Source organism: Ctenocephalides felis, unplaced genomic scaffold, assembly GCF_003426905.1.
Source record: "Ctenocephalides felis isolate EL2017-DRISC unplaced genomic scaffold, ASM342690v1 CF-g0.4_SCAFFOLD_03571, whole genome shotgun sequence".
NCBI lineage: Eukaryota > Metazoa > Arthropoda > Insecta > Siphonaptera > Pulicidae > Ctenocephalides > Ctenocephalides felis.
The window spans coordinates 48094413-48111886 of NW_020539725.1; the positions used below are offsets into that span (position 1 = coordinate 48094413).

General features: G+C 27.5%; 2 protein-coding genes across 4 annotated transcripts in view; one reads left to right on the top strand and one right to left on the bottom strand.

Annotated features, from left to right (window-relative positions):
* LOC113384428 (kinesin light chain-like) overlaps nucleotides 1-17474 on the bottom strand; it is a 76143-nt gene that overhangs the window by 14178 nt on the left and 44491 nt on the right. The gene's annotated exons all lie outside the window — the stretch shown is intronic.
* On the top strand, nucleotides 10824-12513 carry LOC113384431. Its single transcript, XM_026622147.1, has one exon. The coding sequence runs from the start codon at nucleotides 10880-10882 to the stop codon at nucleotides 12191-12193; it is 1314 nt and encodes a 437-aa protein (XP_026477932.1). The 5' UTR covers nucleotides 10824-10879; the 3' UTR covers nucleotides 12194-12513.

Here is a 17474-nt window from a genome sequence, read left to right on the forward strand (position 1 = left end):
AAAAACTTAAAATACATATGTGGCGATATCAAGCAGGCTGGTTTATTTGTAAAAAACAATGGGACATGTCATGTATAATTTTGATATCGAAATATTTTACAGTAATAAATTTATCTTTTTTATTATGTTGGGAGTTTCTAATTAAATATATTATCATAATCATTACAACTCCCATTGGTGACTCACGACGATGGAGATGAAGATAAAGGAGTTTTATTTTTCGAAGATTTAAGAAAAAATTGATTTTGACGCAGCGCACCATAATCACTGGTCTTCAGTGACGACCTATAAGGTATGTCCAGTCCAATCCATCATAGTTAACGCACTTACTATCTGGATCAGACTTCCGAGGTTACTCATTTGGTATACCCAGACCTCAGTGTTTATTGCTGACAGAAAAAATAATTTGGAGCCTGAACTTTTCATTGGAATGCAATTCAACCTCTCTTTCTCTGTTAACTCAACAAATCGTCTTATAATGCTACCTCCCATTATCGGTGACAACGACGAATCAAAACAAAATTTGACATAATTTATTGGATTCCACAATTTTGACTCTTATGTCAAAGAAACCAATGATCCTGATTTGGATAAAGAGCCAACTTCTTTCTCTGATCGGAACTCATCAGATACGAATGCAACGCTTGCAGAAATGGAAACTGTACCCATAAATTATGCATTCTAAACATTAAGTTATTCTGATATAACTAATACCCATTAGATCGAGAACATTATGCAGAATATGGAGTTGATGGAGGTCAATCACCACATACGGTGGATCTGCTGACGAAACATGGAAATTTGTAATTGACCAGTATTACAACACTGGTCTGCTATAATCTGCTTTGCCACCACATTTTTATAACGTGTTTCCCTGTATTTTTTTTTTGAAACTGTGAGATCAACACTGGGCAGGGAGTGTGTGGCGATATCAAGCAGGCTGGTTTTTATTTGTAAAAAACAATGGGACATGTCATGTATAATTTTGATATCGAAATATTTTTACAGTTAATAAATTTATATTTTTTTATTATGTTGGGAGTTTCTAATTAAATATATTATCATAATCATTACAACTCCCACACATACATAGTTTACAAAAAAATTAAACTTTAACAGATTACTAATAATAATACTAACCATAAAGAGCTTATTAACAATGGAAAATAAAGTCAAGTAGATGATGTCACACATCACGTGTCGAAATGTTTATATACATAATAATATGGACATTTTCAAATTTTATTGCTCTTAGGGTAAGCCCTATGCTTCCAAATTGATAAAAAAAATTCTCTAAAAGTTTTAGCTCTTATATTAACTTTTAGATAGTGCGCAATTCAATCAAAGCTTCGTATGGAAAATTTTCAAAATTTGAAAAATGTTTTTTGGGTATAACTTAGCGACAAATGAATTAAAAGTGAAATTGCGTCACTTTTATAGAAAATTCGACGTTTTACAAAACACGTTTTTTATAATTTATTTTGTAGAGCGTTGAGTTTTGAATAAAACTCATTTATTTGTTCGCTAAGTTATACCTAAAAAACATTTTCAAAATTTTTAAGAAATTTTCATGCTATTTTTATACACAACTTTGATTTAATTGCGCACTATCTAAAAACAACATTAAGAGATAAAACTTATATATTTTTTTTTATCAATTTGGAAGCATTTTTAGCCCTTGGGAGCAAAGAAATTCGAAAATGCCGATAATAAGGACCACCCATATATATATTGATATATATATATATATATATATATATATATATCAATGTATTCGATTTATTCGTATATGCACATTGTAATTATTTGGTGTATATTATTATTTTTTATTCCATAAGTACAGACGTAAATGTCGATCCGTGACTTGAAGCGTTTCGCTTCAGATAACATTTTATATTTCACATTTTTCGTGCCACAAACTATGTAACTATATGTCGATGTCGATATTATTATTTATATCGCATCGCATATGGTGCATTGTAGCTTTGACGACTGATAATATTGAAAACACCAGAATTTATAACACATTTTCAATTTTATAGCGAATTATCAATGCCAAATAGTTTAAAAATGCGTAAAGTTCTAACCTAGTGGTTTGGGCTCTTTATAACCATATAAATTAATAAAATTATGTTAGGGTAGAAATCTAATGGTCCATTCCTAAGGCGTACGACTTGTGGATATTCATTCATATTATTAATGTTATTTGCAAGTAGTTATGATGATCATTTAAAAGTTAAACTATTATTATATTTTGTTAATATGATCTGACTGGTTTTTGCTCGTGGTCTCTAGAATCTTCGACATTTTCACAAGGATATTTGTGTCGTATAAAAAGGTTGGGTATAACAATATAATCCAAAATGTTTTATTCGATTTTGAATTTGATTGATCTTGGACTTCTCTACATTTATTATGATTGAGTTTTGTCTTTTAATTTCTTTTCTGACATCAATTTTAATCTTAAAATTATTTTTAATACATCAAATTCTAGAAATATATACAATTTAAGGCTATCGTTTTATTTTATCAATTTGCTTTAATACGTGTGTGTTGAAGGATAACAATTAATATAACAAAATATTATCAAAACTTCATTCACTTCAATGTTATGTCTGTATTTATTATTTACTTTAACATAAAATAGTTTCACTTTCAATTTTAACTCTCATGGTCATAAAATATTTCTACATTCGTTACATACAATCATGTTGTGATATAGAAGATGATTCATGTGGCACATGTTGATTTTAGGAGATTTTTAGCGAAATTTATTCTTATTACTCATTTTTTAATATATTAGAATTTATTTTGAAAAAATACTTTTTTTCTTATACCAATTTTTTTCAATTCATAATTTCCTTCAATTTTTGTTCTGATCACTAATTGTGAAATTTTTGAAATTGTGAAAAATATTTTAATAATAAAAAATTAGTGAAGAGACTTTTTATTATTATACCTAATTTGTCTTTGTAAAATAGAATTAACAAAATCAATCATAGGGTTCTGAATGAAAAAAAATAAATTAAATTTAAATAACCAAAGTTAAATCTTTTGATAGTGAAAAATGACGACTAATTATTTGGAAAGTTTTAAAAAATTATAAGTATTTAGTAGGGGAAATGCGGATAAAATGGTATATTTGGACAAAATGGTATATATGGACAAAATGACTCAGTGGCATTATTTAAAAACTGGCTAATTTTCGTAACGGTTCTGTGATTGTATAACGAAAGTTATAATCACAATCTTGTCAGATGTTGAGCGTCATTGTAACAGTTTTGTCGCAGTAATCAGTTGTAATTGGGGTTTTATTTAATATTATTTAAAATTATTTCTGTCAAGATCGATGAACTTATTTCAGTATTAGTAATTTTGATTAATTTTATTACAATGATAAGGTGTTTGGGTGGAATTTTGATAATTTATGCATTTTTGTTCAGTTTCGGATAACATGAAAAGGTGCTTCTAGCAATAACTACAGGGTAGTTCATTCGATGCCAAAGATTGTCTTTTAACACCGGTTGCCATGTATAATTTGTTCCTTGGGCACATTCATAATGCCCCAAAAGGGCTAAACGATTTATTTGTGAACGGCCTTCTTAAAAAATAGAATTTTAGTATGTTTCTTACCTAAATGTCATTTTGTCGGTACTATTTGGCCAATATGGTTTTTGTAATTAGTTGCTGTGTTTCTTAATAAATATGATATTAAATCCCTATTTAATTAAAGACTGATGATGAAGACTAGTTATAATGTCATTAAAAACAAAACACCATGGCATTTTGCCCGTACTTCCACTATTTTATTTTCCACTTGGTAGATTTTTGAGTTTACTTGCAGCTGTTCAAAAAAAATTAGTGGTGGCGTGGCATCGTGATAAATAAATTATTAATTTTATTAACAAAAAAAAAACTTTGACAAAATTAGATTTTTGAGACATTTTGAAATTTTTGAAAAATTTAATTTTTTTATATTTTGTTTTTTTTTTTTAATTTTGAATATTTTTTAAGCAATGCGCTGCATGGCTGGTTGGAGTCCAAAATACCTGATAATACGATGTACATATGTCTAATGTTCATTTTTGACCGTCAAATGGCATTATTTGATACTTTTTTTATTGGATCTCCGAAGACACTGGACGTGCCTCTATCAGTTGTTCATTTCGTCAATACAAGTAAAATGTTTTTTGACTTAATTGAATCGGACGCTCCGTTATCTCAAAAACTGAAAAAGCATTTTTGGCACTTTTTGCCTCGTATCTCCGAAACGGCTAGACCTGCCTTTGCCAAAAACTAATCAGCACGCCTCCTTATCAGTAGGAATCGATTTTTTTTTTTTGAATTATTCAAGTCGGTTGATTCGTGTTCGCGAAATCGTCGACAAAAATTTGTATCCGCACACACACACGCACATTCATCCATTTTTCTAAGGTATGCCAAATTGTTCAGAAACTTCTGAAACGTACAGATATATAATAAAAATTGTCATTTCGATTTTCTTACCCTACGGGAAGTTAAAAAGTAACTTACTTTAAATCTTTTTTAAGTAACTTACAAATCTTTACTATACTTATTTTGGTACATACAAAGATTTTTTTTATATATATTTTTAACAGCAATCAGAACCTTACGTCCTATAAGCTGTTGGGCTGAAACTTCTCCTTTCTTCGTATTTTTTTTAGATGGTAACCCAATGGTTAATCCATCCATATTTGATGATTTTTTATGTTATTAGAATTAATCTAATAGGGCTGACTTTTTATTGATGCAGCAATGCCGGGCAAGGGCTATTTTCAATTGGAAACATATGCTATCTATATTTCCAAGTGAAAATCGTTGTCACTGCTGCCTGACAACAGGCTGCTCTAAGTGGGTATCGAACCCGGGACCTCTGAAACAAGTCTCGTCGCTCTTAACCGCTTACCTACGGGCGAGCCCTATACATACAAAGATAGCAACAGAAATTGTGATAAAATTGAAAAAACAAATTTGGCGCAATATATTGGAGCGAATTAGTATAAGTATCGCGGCGCTCATGATCCGTTAAGGGTTGATTATAAATGGAGACATGTCTGTGTCTTTACTTGAATTTTCGTTTATTGTATTATTATTAGATTCAAAATTAATACATGGGGTATCGTCTATGTGTGTTTGCCAAGTACATACATTAATAAAAACTGAAAAAGCGCATGCGCCCCGTTGGTAATATTCGACCCCCTGAGTTTCGCTTAGTTGGTGCAAGGCAGCGTTACGTCGCAGACTATTATCGAATTAAGTTCTGTACATGCGCCTATGCGAAATCAATGATCAGTTATATTTTATAGTAAAGAAGTTTGTTTTTTTCTAATCGCGTTTTATATAAAAGTGATTTAATAAAATAATAATAATATTTGTGTATGTCGAATATATGTTCATTAGTTGCATTTTATTGTAGTTGCGCAAAAGTGCTTAGTGACACACGCTGTGCTTGATAAGTCTGACTTAGTAATTGAACTTTCCTGTCTGCCGTATTAATAAGTTTTAAGATTTTTATATAGCATTTGGTAAAACTTCACATGAAATTTATTTATTTCTTTTCTTCCAATGCTGCTTAATTTGATTTGCTTGCTATGTTGTTTTTCACTATCAAGTGAATTTATGATTCATGCTTATTACACTTAAGTTTATTCGATTTGTGAGTGATTTTAAAACGTTTGTTACTAATAATTGTTTTTATACAGTACCTTCAGCACTTTGTTTCCTAACGTATTAAAAATATAGTATTTCCTTGTACACTCAAAGACGATAATGTACATTGTTTTGTTGTTTGCGGTTAATGAGTTTAAAAATAATACATACCGTGCAGTTTTTGCTAGATTATTAATCTGAAGAAATCTGTTGGATAAGTCAGTAGTACTCCGCAAACATGTCGAAAGTCATGATGGACTACAGAGTGTAAGTTGATTTTAGATTAATAAAATTTAAATATTGTGTAATTATACATTGTAATTTTATGATGCTTATGTGTTTATCCTATTTTTGGAAGTTTGATTAAACCTCTTTTATCTTTTATTATCAACGCGAATTTCAGGGCTTTTAGTATGTATGATTGTGAGTAAGAGTAGAAAGATTTGAAAAATGACAAGTTGTTTCGTTCCAAATTTTACACAAAAATTGTATACAAAATATTATAGTTAGGAATGTGATGTTGATATTTCTATTAAGAGTTTAATAATCGGACATAACATTATTAAAAACATATGAATTTTTGTAAAAATATATTTTAAAATAGTATTTTTATGATGTTTCTGTATTTATCCTATTTTTGGAAGTTTGATTAATCTTCTTTTATCAACGCAAATTTCAAGGTTTTTAGTGTGTATGATTGTGAGTGAGAAGAGAAAAATTTGAAAAATGCCAGGTTGTTTCTTTCCAAATTTTACACAAAAATTGTATACAAAATATTGTATAGCTAGGAATGTGATGTTGATATTTCTAATAAGAATTTAATAATAGGACATAACATTATTAAAAAGCGTGAATTTTTGCAAAAATGTATTTTAAAATAGTATTTTTATAATGTTTCTGTATTTATCCTATTTTTGGAAGTTTAATCAAACTTCTTTCATTAACGCGAGTTTCAGGGCTTTTAGTATGTATGATTGTGAGTGAGAGTAGAAAAATGTGAAAAATGGCAGGTTGTTTTGTTACAAATTTTACACACGAATTGTATACAAAATATTGCATAGTTAGGAATGTGATGTTGTAAAAATGTATTTTAAAATAGTATTTTTATGAAGTTTCTGTATTTATCCTATTTTTGGAAGTTTGATTAATCTTCTTTTATCAACGCAAATTTCAAGGTTTTTAGTGTGTATGATTGTGAGTGAGAAGAGAAAAATTTGAAAAATGCCAGGTTTTCTTTCCAAATTTTACACAAAAATTGTATACAAAATATTGTATAGCTAGGAATGTGATGTTGATATTTCTAATAAGAATTTAATAATAGGACATAACATTATTAAAAAGCGTGAATTTTTGCAAAAATGTATTTTAAAATAGTATTTTTATAATGTTTCTGTATTTATCCAATTGTTTGAATTTTGTTCAAACTTATTTCATCAACGCGAGATTCAGGGTTTTTAGTATGTATGATTGTGAGTGAGAGTAGAAAAATTTGAAAAATGGCCGGTATTAATTTAATTTAATAACATTATTAAAAACATGAAATTTTTTAAAAATGTATTCTAAAATCCATACGTTTCGATTATAGTCTTAGCCTTTGTTCAATGAAAAAATTGTTTCTAACTAGTTTTACAGATAACACATATATTACACAGTTACTATTTTGTGAAAATTGTTAGGTTAGTAAAATTGTGAAAAATTTTTATAAGTACCACAGATTTAATGTTGATATTATACAATTTAGTGCATTAGAGTAAATTCATAACATGCATTATTGTTTTTGGGATATGCAAATTTTATATCCGAATGAATGCCTAGGACTATAGCCAAAACGTATAGATTTTATAATAAATTTTGAAAGAAAATCTTGTTTTTTATTGATGTTATGCCCGATTATTTATCTTGATTCTTTAGTTAACTAGTGTTGCATGGCATCGTGCCCAAATTGCTTGAACTTTTCGTACCAAAAATCAAAGTTTTTAAAAAACTTTGAAAATAAATGGATTTTTGAGATTTTTAAATTTTTAAAAAGAAAATTGCCCTTTTAAAAAAATTAAATTTTATGCTTTGAAATGTTTTGAAAATTTTGAATTTTTTTTAAAGCGATCGCGATACGTTAGATACGAAGAAACGAAATATAGAAGCGCGTGGGCGCCGCGTCGCAGTATAACGGATAAACATTAGTACTTGTCAGCATTCTCTGCTAAATATAATTATTTTTATAGATTGCAGAAAAAAAAAAACATTAGTACGGAACCCATTGAAACGCAAACAAAATTTGTTCTTATTATTAAAATATCTATAAAATATGTGATAATTTGATGCGCATATGTCTAATGATCATTTTTGTCCGCCAAATGGCATATTTTTAAACTTTTTTGTATTGGATCTCCGAAACCGCTAAACCTGCCTTTCCAAAAATTTCATCAGTTATTCATTTCGTCAGTACAAATAAAATGCTTTTTGAATCATTCAAATCGGATGCCCTATTCTCTCAAAAATTGAATTACCATTTTTGGCACTTTTTGCCTCGTATTTTTGGAACGGCTAAACCTGCCTGTTGTCAAAAACTAATCAGCTCGTCTCCTTATCAACAGGAATCGAATGTTTTTTGAATTATTCAAATATTTTTTTATAGCTGGCAACCCAAACAGTTGTCAATTCTCTGTGATGAATGATTTTTTATTGGTGCAGATATACTGGATATTTTCACTTGGAAACATATTGTTACATATATTTCCAAATATACGTCACTACTGCTTGACATCATGCTGTCAATTCGAAGCAATTTGTAGAAAATCACGACATCTGACAATAATGACTTTGTTTGTCTCGTATATTCTGACTTTTGTTTACTTTCCTTTGGCTTCAGCTAAATTTATATGATGTCGTACATCATATATATATTGTATATATGTTAATTGAGCTCGGTTCTTTTCTTACCCATCATTAAAGGCACGCGATATTGTTTGACGTATTTCCCAACTATTGATTCAAAACCTAGCAAGGTACGAATAAAAAATTGAGAATGCTGCGCAATAATAAATGAGACTTGCCATAATTCCGGTATCGTGCAGTAGTGATATCCATCTCTGTTTTGAAATTAGAAACTATAACATAAAACATCAAACTTCCTGAAATTTGTTCTAATTAAAATTATTACTGTTTATATTAATATATTGTTAATAATTTGACAGTTATATCTAATTTTTTGGCATTAATACATTGCTATTTAACGTTTTAAAATTAACAGAAATTTTTATTTCCGACCTTATTATTTTGTCTGTCGACATGGTTTCGCTTAGTTTTATTAGAATGTAGTAATTACACTGTATAGCGCTTTCTTAAATGATCAATGATAATGATTGTGTATTAAATGACCTACTTTCTTCAGTAATACTACATGGAAAGAAATTTAAATGATCTTCGGGCAACTATTTTCTCCGTTAAGAAAATAACATTTACATGCATTATAAATAAATTTGAACTATTTTATCAAGAACGACTATAAAATAATGAAATTTTATTCAAAGGATTTGTGGAAAACAAATTGAAATATATCAAATTGTTGGTACTCTAGTACTTTTCACACAGTTCTTATGATAAAAAGTGGGCTTGAAAATAAGGGTCACTTTTGCATATTTTTAGTGATTTCTCAGCTAAATGATGAGTTAAATTGAAAATTGGTATATTGATTTTTGTTTGTTGGAATAACCCATTAAATGGCGAATAAATTGTTTATTTAAATGCCAATTTGTGTGGCCAATTTTGTATTGAAAAACAGTTTCAGAAAGATATATAATTAAGAGCAAAAGTTTGTCATCAAAATTGTTTTAAACAAGCATTCTTCCAGTTATTAAAAAATAAAACTAAACTATGTTTAAATTAATTTTTAATGATTTTCCCAACGCTTCTAGTTTGTTTTACCTATTTTTAGTGTGTAAAACTATAAAACATAAAATGAAAAAATAATATAATAAAATTTATAAAGTAATCAATCAAAATATTATATTGTAATGTAAACAATTTAGAGAAGTGCAGAAATCATTTATTTAAAAAAACATAAAATCTATACACAAGAACAAAAGAACTTTGGTCAATATTTCAAGTTTTATCAAAAATATAACCTCGAACGCTGATCAAACATTCTGATCATTTATTGCAAATAAATGAAATTGAATTTTCACATTTTAGAGATTTCTGCCTAGATTGTAACTGCATATTTCCACATTCCAGGTTCTGTTTTATTTTAAACATCTTTGTTGCGAATTGCTCTTAATATATAATTCAGCCTAAAATTATTTTTTTTACCGTATAGTATTTTTTTATTTAATTAAAAAATACTATGTTGTACAACACTGTACACTATTATTATTTGTAATATTTTCTACATCATCATAACCATAATTATTCGATGTTAAAATATTATTTTCTTGAGTTATAACATAAAAAATCGTGACAATATTTATAAAAATGTATCAAAAAGGTAGTTCATTCATATATTTTATTAAAGCAAAAAATTTTTTGATACAACTCAATTTGTTCTTTTGTTCACTTCACTTAAGAAAATAATATTATGAATACCACTCATAAATCACTGAATATATTATGAATGCAGTTTGAGGTAGTTATTTAATCAAATTTTCAGATTGTTAAAGAACGAAGTTTTGATAAATTCAGATTGACTATCAAAGAGGAAAAGGATCTTAACGATAGATGAACAAAATTTGCTAAGAACAAGACGAGCGAGCAAATCAGATAAACCACGTCTACCTCTGACTGAATCGTGAAGTTGAAATTTGAAGCTGAAAATTATATTTCAGGAATAATATCGCTTGAATTGATATTTTTTCTGCAAAGAACAAAGATATAATTATAAAATATAGATAATTAATACAGTGAAGCTACCTGAATTTGGGGACTGAATTACCATCATTCAGTAATATAGTACTTAATTAATATACTTATAATTAATACTTTAAATTAACTTCCAAAAATTGACACAATTATTCTTATATTGAGTCTAACGTCACTTTAATTGAAAAATTTGGACAGGTGTTCTAAACGTTTCGCAACCAAATATATCAAAATCAAAATTGATATTGATCATTAAGAGTCAAAACAAGTAACGTTATTCTAGATCTAGATCTAATTATATTTGTTTACTAATATCAAAAGGAAATATATTCTTCTGTAAGTTTTTAACATCCGAATGCTATCTGTAGCAAATGATAATCTGGGTGGCGGAGACCGTAAACAGATAAAAAAGTCTTCGCCTGCGAGTGAAGTAGCGACTTCTTCGGTGAATTCGAACGAAGTCAAAACGTCGGACGAAGGGAATCCCTCATTTTCGAGGGAGGTGGATAAGACATTAATTCCACCTTCCACAAGCAGTTCCGACGACTCCGTTACAAACGAATCATCTGATGATACCGAAACAAAGGACTCTAGCTTGGACGACATTTTAGCAAACAGAGAAAGGCCTAATAAAACTAAAATTAGAATAACAAAAGCTTCCAAAGAAAAACGAGAACATCTGACAGGCGAACTGGTCAAATCACTTGCTGACAAACATAGCAAAGTGTTATCACATAACAATATTCTAAAAATACAATATATGACTAATGATCAGTCTAGTAAACTTAATAACTCGTCTGAAAGTTCTGAAGACTATCAACCCTTTCCGAAAAATCTAGTTCAAATCGAAGCCAATACTCAAGAAGTCGAAGTCGTGGAAGTAAATACCGTAGAAGCCAATACATCAGAAGTCAACAACAAAGGACTAACTGCTATAAAAGTTAGGAAAACAGAGATAAAAAATACGGGCTTCCAAATAGATATAGAAGAGAAAAACGCGGAACCTAGTGCTGGCACAGAAAAGGTACAAGAAGCGAAAGCAGCAACTTTGCAAACCCATTCCAATGGGCTCGAGGAGGATAAGGTTGTAAGATCGTTGAAATCACACGAATTACCTTCTATCCAGCCTATTCCGATATTGGATGTAAGTGAAGTTGGCGGCGAGTTTACAGATGTACCTGATGATTCAGCTTTATTAAGGATGAGAAAAATTTTGCCTTATTTTGTTCGTGGCCGAGTTGTTGCCGGCTTTGGAAGAGGATCTAGAGAGCTTGGTATACCTACAGCCAACTTTTCGAAAGAAGTCGTCGATGATATCCATGACGATCTATGCCCAGGAGTGTACTACGGATGGGCGAAAGTAGATCCTTGGCCCGTGATGAAGATGGTTATGAATTTAGGCTGGAATCCGTATTACGAAAATAGAATAAAATCATTGGAAGTTCATATCTTATATGACTTTCCGTGCGATTTTTATGGTTCTCATATGAGGATTTGCATATTGGGGTATATAAGACCCGAAGCCAAGTTTAATTCGATGGAAGATTTGATCAAGTCCATTCAGCGGGATACGGAATTAGCTAAGAGTCTTTTGGATAATCCCGATTGCATGATGTATCGTTTTCACGAATATTTTGGATGCGTTTGCGAAGAACCTTCTAATGGCTGACAGTACTATTACAGACAATTTTTATGAATAAATTAGTGTACTTAGGACAAGTACTTACAATTAAAGTACTTATACGTTTTACCAGGAGCAGTGTAAATCATACAACTGAAGAACCAATAATTTTGCCAAGTTATATTTCGGTATTCAATTGTATCTATGCATTTTGTTTTAAGATGATCTGTGCTATTTATTTATGTATTATTTTTTACTAAGTTACTTGTTTTAATAAATACTCAAAAGCCCTCTTACCTCTATACCGTAAAATTATAGTTTACATTTTTTTATTTTGAGTTAAAAGTTTAAGCATGACATTGTAAACTAAGCACAATTACGCACAATTCGCAGATATTAGTATGGATCATATATTTATTTTACATTACTGACTTTTATTTTATTTTATTTATTATCTTTATACTTAACCTCATTAATTATGATGATATATCGAATTTATTTATTAATAGATAATATATTGCTAATAATATATGATGATACACTTACTTTATCTGAATTCTATATAAAAATAAGTAGTACATTACTAACATTTTACAGGGTTTTCTTTGTTAAGAATCTAATGGATGGTAATCATTGTTACAATAAAGATATTTATACGTGTTTAAAACAATGTTTGTTATTACAAAACAATTTCAGGATAAACTATATCATTTTATCTTCTTTATTTTTTTCTTTTTGAATAGTTTATTTTAGTGAATTAAAAAAGATACAACATCTAGTGGTACATCTTTGATATATTGGTTCTAAATGGTCTTTTGCGTTATTTTGAAGTTTGTTCAATTCATTTGTTTTCTTTTTATGGGTCCTGCTTGCATTTAATATGCGTTCTTTAATCTAAAATAAATTTTCCTCGATTTAAAAAATTTGATATACATCACATGAATTAAATTTAACAACTAATTGCTTTTTTAATGTGATTGAATACCAGATTATTTTTAAAATTTTATTACCATGATATTCCAATACAGTAATGAATATTTGCCGTAAATATTTTTATGACTAAATATTTGCATCACTTTGCATGTCAATGTACAATTTATGTCAAAATTTGCATTTGGTTCTTATCATGCGTTTATTTCTGATAAGAATAATTTGTTGGAACTGGATTTACAGACCAAGGCTATAGTTAACAGACCTCATGCCTTCGATTTATAAATGCTTGATCATGCTTTAGCGACATAATTTTGAGATAAAAAAATGATGATATAATTGCACTGCATTGCGAAAATGTATGATCTATGCAGTTCCTTGATTTTGTTATCCTTTCTTCAAAACTTTACATTTCTAATATGGCTATTGCCATGATAAATTTTGTTAATTGTAGTTCAGAATTACGAAATCGGAACATGATTTATTAGCAAAACATAAAATTAATACTTAGTACTTCGTACACTTATTATGAAATCAGAACATGATTTATTATTTTGCTATAGCAAAACATAAAATTAATACTTAACACTTAGTACCCTTATTAATCCAATTAGAAATAAGTTTACTTTTTCAAATACAACATTTTAAAAGCTTATTCTTAATAAAAGTATATTTATTTTATTCTAATCCCAACCAGTTTCTGATATTTAAAAATGAATATTGAAATAGAATATTTGAGAGCAAACTATTCATTGTTCATAGTGTTAATAACAAGGATGTTCTGCAGAATCATATACTCTCAAATAGACTCCAAAAATTCATCTAGAATATCTTGAATATATTGAAATTCCATCTCAATTATGCATTTTGTACATATGAAATTTTTGACCAACATTTAATTATAAAGCAAGATTTTGACATTTTGGATTATTTTTTTTCAATGTTGAATTAACAAAATTATTGATGATAAAAATAAACCATTATTCGTTATTATTATTATTATTATTATTATTATTATTATTATTATTTTTATTATTATTATTATTATTATTACCTTACCATTTCTATTATTGTTATTTTGTTATATTTTATTATTTTTCTAGTATTATTTTATCCTTCACAATTTTATTTATATTATTTATTCATTTTATTTTTATTATTTTTTGCTTATATTTTACATCAAATCATATTACGGATATTATTTTCATGTAAATTTTATCCTTTACACTTTTATTTATTTAAATTTATATTATTATTTATCATTATTACTTGATGTTAATAATTTAGCAGTTGTAATAATTATTGAAAATAAAAAAAAAAAAAAATCGTTGTAGTGTGGGGATCAAGCAGGCTAGTCATGATTGTAAAAAAACAATTGGACTTGTCATTTATATTTTTCATATCAGTAATAGTTCATACTTTATTATACATTACTACCACCTACAGTAGTAATAATATTTGTGTTTTATTTATTTAAATTTAATCAATTTAAATTCTGAATTAATTTAATTCTTTTTAAAATTGCATAATCAATGACCATAGTCTACATCCTGCTCGACTATTTTATGGTTATACAAAAACTCTATAAAAAAAATCTTACCAAAACCATATTTGTCACTTTTATTTATGTTTCGTTGTTCTAATATTACATATTTAATAAAAGTTCTAAATAAATATAAATAAATAGAAATGTAATGGGTATAAATAAATATCCTGATGAATATAAATAAATAGAAATGTAATGGGTATAAAGAGCAATATTATTCTGTAGTTTATTAACAATTAGTTTATATATGGAGTATAGAGTAAAGGTAGCATTTTAATAGAATAGCACTTGATAAGTGAGTTATTGATGTTTTTCAATATTTTTTTCTAAATATAATAAGTAGATTGAAGATGTGGAAAGGCTCCTACTATTTTTAACATACCGAAGGAGAAGTTTGTTTTCATAAAAAACTTTGATTCGCTAATTTTATGTTTTCTCGACGTTTCAAGCCATTCTGAATCGAATGAGACCAAATTTGGAAAAAGTATGTGTTTGTGTGTATGTGAACAGATTTTTGCCTAAATCGACGTTTGCTCAAAAACGGCTGAACCGATTTCAAAAATTTAAAAGCCATTCGATGTATCTTGATGAGGACTATCGTTTTGTCAGTTTTGAGCTACAATCGGCCAAACCGTTTCTTTGTACATTTTTATAATATTTGTTTTAAATACAAATAAATTTGTAATTTAATTCCATTACTATTTTAAAAAAAATCTTGAAAATCCTTGTATCACGAACGTATAGTATAACGTATAAATGCTATATAGCCGGCAGTGAGTTTCCGTTATTGATCCCGGTCGTGTTCGAAGAAAAGAGATGGCGACGGGGAGGTCAGAGTGGGTGTTCAGCGGGCGGCGACACCCATTCGTAGCGCCTCTATATTCGAAGACCCTGAAGGTCACATTCTGAAAACAAAGTAATGAAAAAATAATAAAATCGAGAAGAGAAATAATATATAATATATAAAGAAATAATAATGTATAAAGCCGATTGGCGTATAAATAAATAAATAAATAAATGTGTCAAATTGTAAAATGACGAAAATTTGTATAAGTACCGCATTTTTTTAAAAATTATTTTAATAACATAATAAATAAATAATTAATGTGCCGACAATCAGCAGAAAAATTAAAAAAAACACACTTTTATTTACATCCGTACATTTTTTTATCCAATCATAACAATTTTCTTTATAATATTCTTTATCTAATTTTATTATTTTTCTAGTATTATTTTATTATTCTGAAAATTTATTTATATTATTTATTAATCTTATTTTTATTATTATTTGCTTATATTTTACATTAAATCATATTACGGATATTATTTTCATGTAAATTTTATCCTTTGCTCTTTTATTTATTTAAATTTATATTATTATTTATCAATATTACTTGATGTTAATAAATTAGCAGTTGTAATAATTATTATTGAAATTAAAAAAAAAAAAAATTAATTTGTTTTTTTTTTCGGTCTCTTGATCTCTTTCTAGAGCCCATTGAATAGTTTCATAGTACTTCATATAGTGTTTCGTCCGATTTTATTTGTTCTTGTTTGTTAGATGAAAATTTTCGTTAATTTAAATATATAATGAATTGCCAAACGATATTAAGATGACCAATGATGACGACAAATTTAAAAGAAAAATAAAGAAATATTATAAGGAAATTGAAGATTGAATAGATATTTTAATTATAGTAAATATTATATTGTAGTATAATGAAATAGACAAATTATATGTATATATAAAATAAGAAAATTGTTTCATAATCTCTCATACCAGATACCCCTGTCTGACTGAGATATGAAAATAATATATAAATAAATAAATGAATATAAAAAAAAATTATGAACAACATATAGTAAATAAAAACATTGAACATGCTTAATCACATCATTTCGCGACTCCAAAGTGTGCAAAAATGAAAGTTTTGAAAGTGTATATGATGTATATCATTATATACACTTTTTTTTAATTTCAATAATTATTACAACTGTTAAATTATTAACATCTAGTAATATTGATAAATAATAACATAAATTTAAATAAATAAAAGTGCAAAGTATAACATTTACATGAAAATAATATACGTAATATGATTTGATATAAAATAGAAGCAAATAATAATAAAAATAAAATTAATAAATAATATAAATAAAATTTCTGAATAATAAAAAAATAACAATAATAGAAATAGTAAGATAATAATAAGAATAATAATAAAATAATAATAATGTTAGCGTTTACAAATTTATGAGATCATTGGGAATTTTTCGTTTAAGCCTTGTTGGGCTAATATACACTTAACATTATATAATTACTTTTGGCATGAGAAACATTCTTCGGCTTAATATTTTTAGTTATTTTCAATAATTTGAAATAATTGTGAGCATCAAATAGGCTCTTTGCAATTTAATATTAATATGTGGGAAATTATTAATCAAGTATGATCGCATATAATAATCTACTATATATCGTTATCATATTTACCTTTGCACTTGACACAATTGAAAATATCTCTGCATTATACTTCATTTTTTTGAAGTTAAAATCAATCTATATTAAAAGTGCACTAATACTAAAATATATTTCACTGTTTTGTTCGAACTGACAATATCGATTGCAATTGTTTCATTGCTGTCGGAATTGCATATGAGTATGGTGGATATAAATCTAGAGTTTGATAATAAGGAAATATAATACATTCATAGAGTTAGAGTTATTAATAATAATGAATGAATATCGATTTCTATTACAAAATAATATATTAATCTTTTTGTACAAAGTTGTTAATGTAACATATTATTTTCAAATCGCAGATTAGAAAAAAATCTCAAAATGATTTTCTTGAT

Excerpts from the sequence above, each read along its gene's own strand:
- LOC113384431 (XM_026622147.1), top strand. The coding sequence starts at position 10,880 with ATGCTATCTGTAGCAAATGATAATCTGGGTGGCGGAGACCGTAAACAG.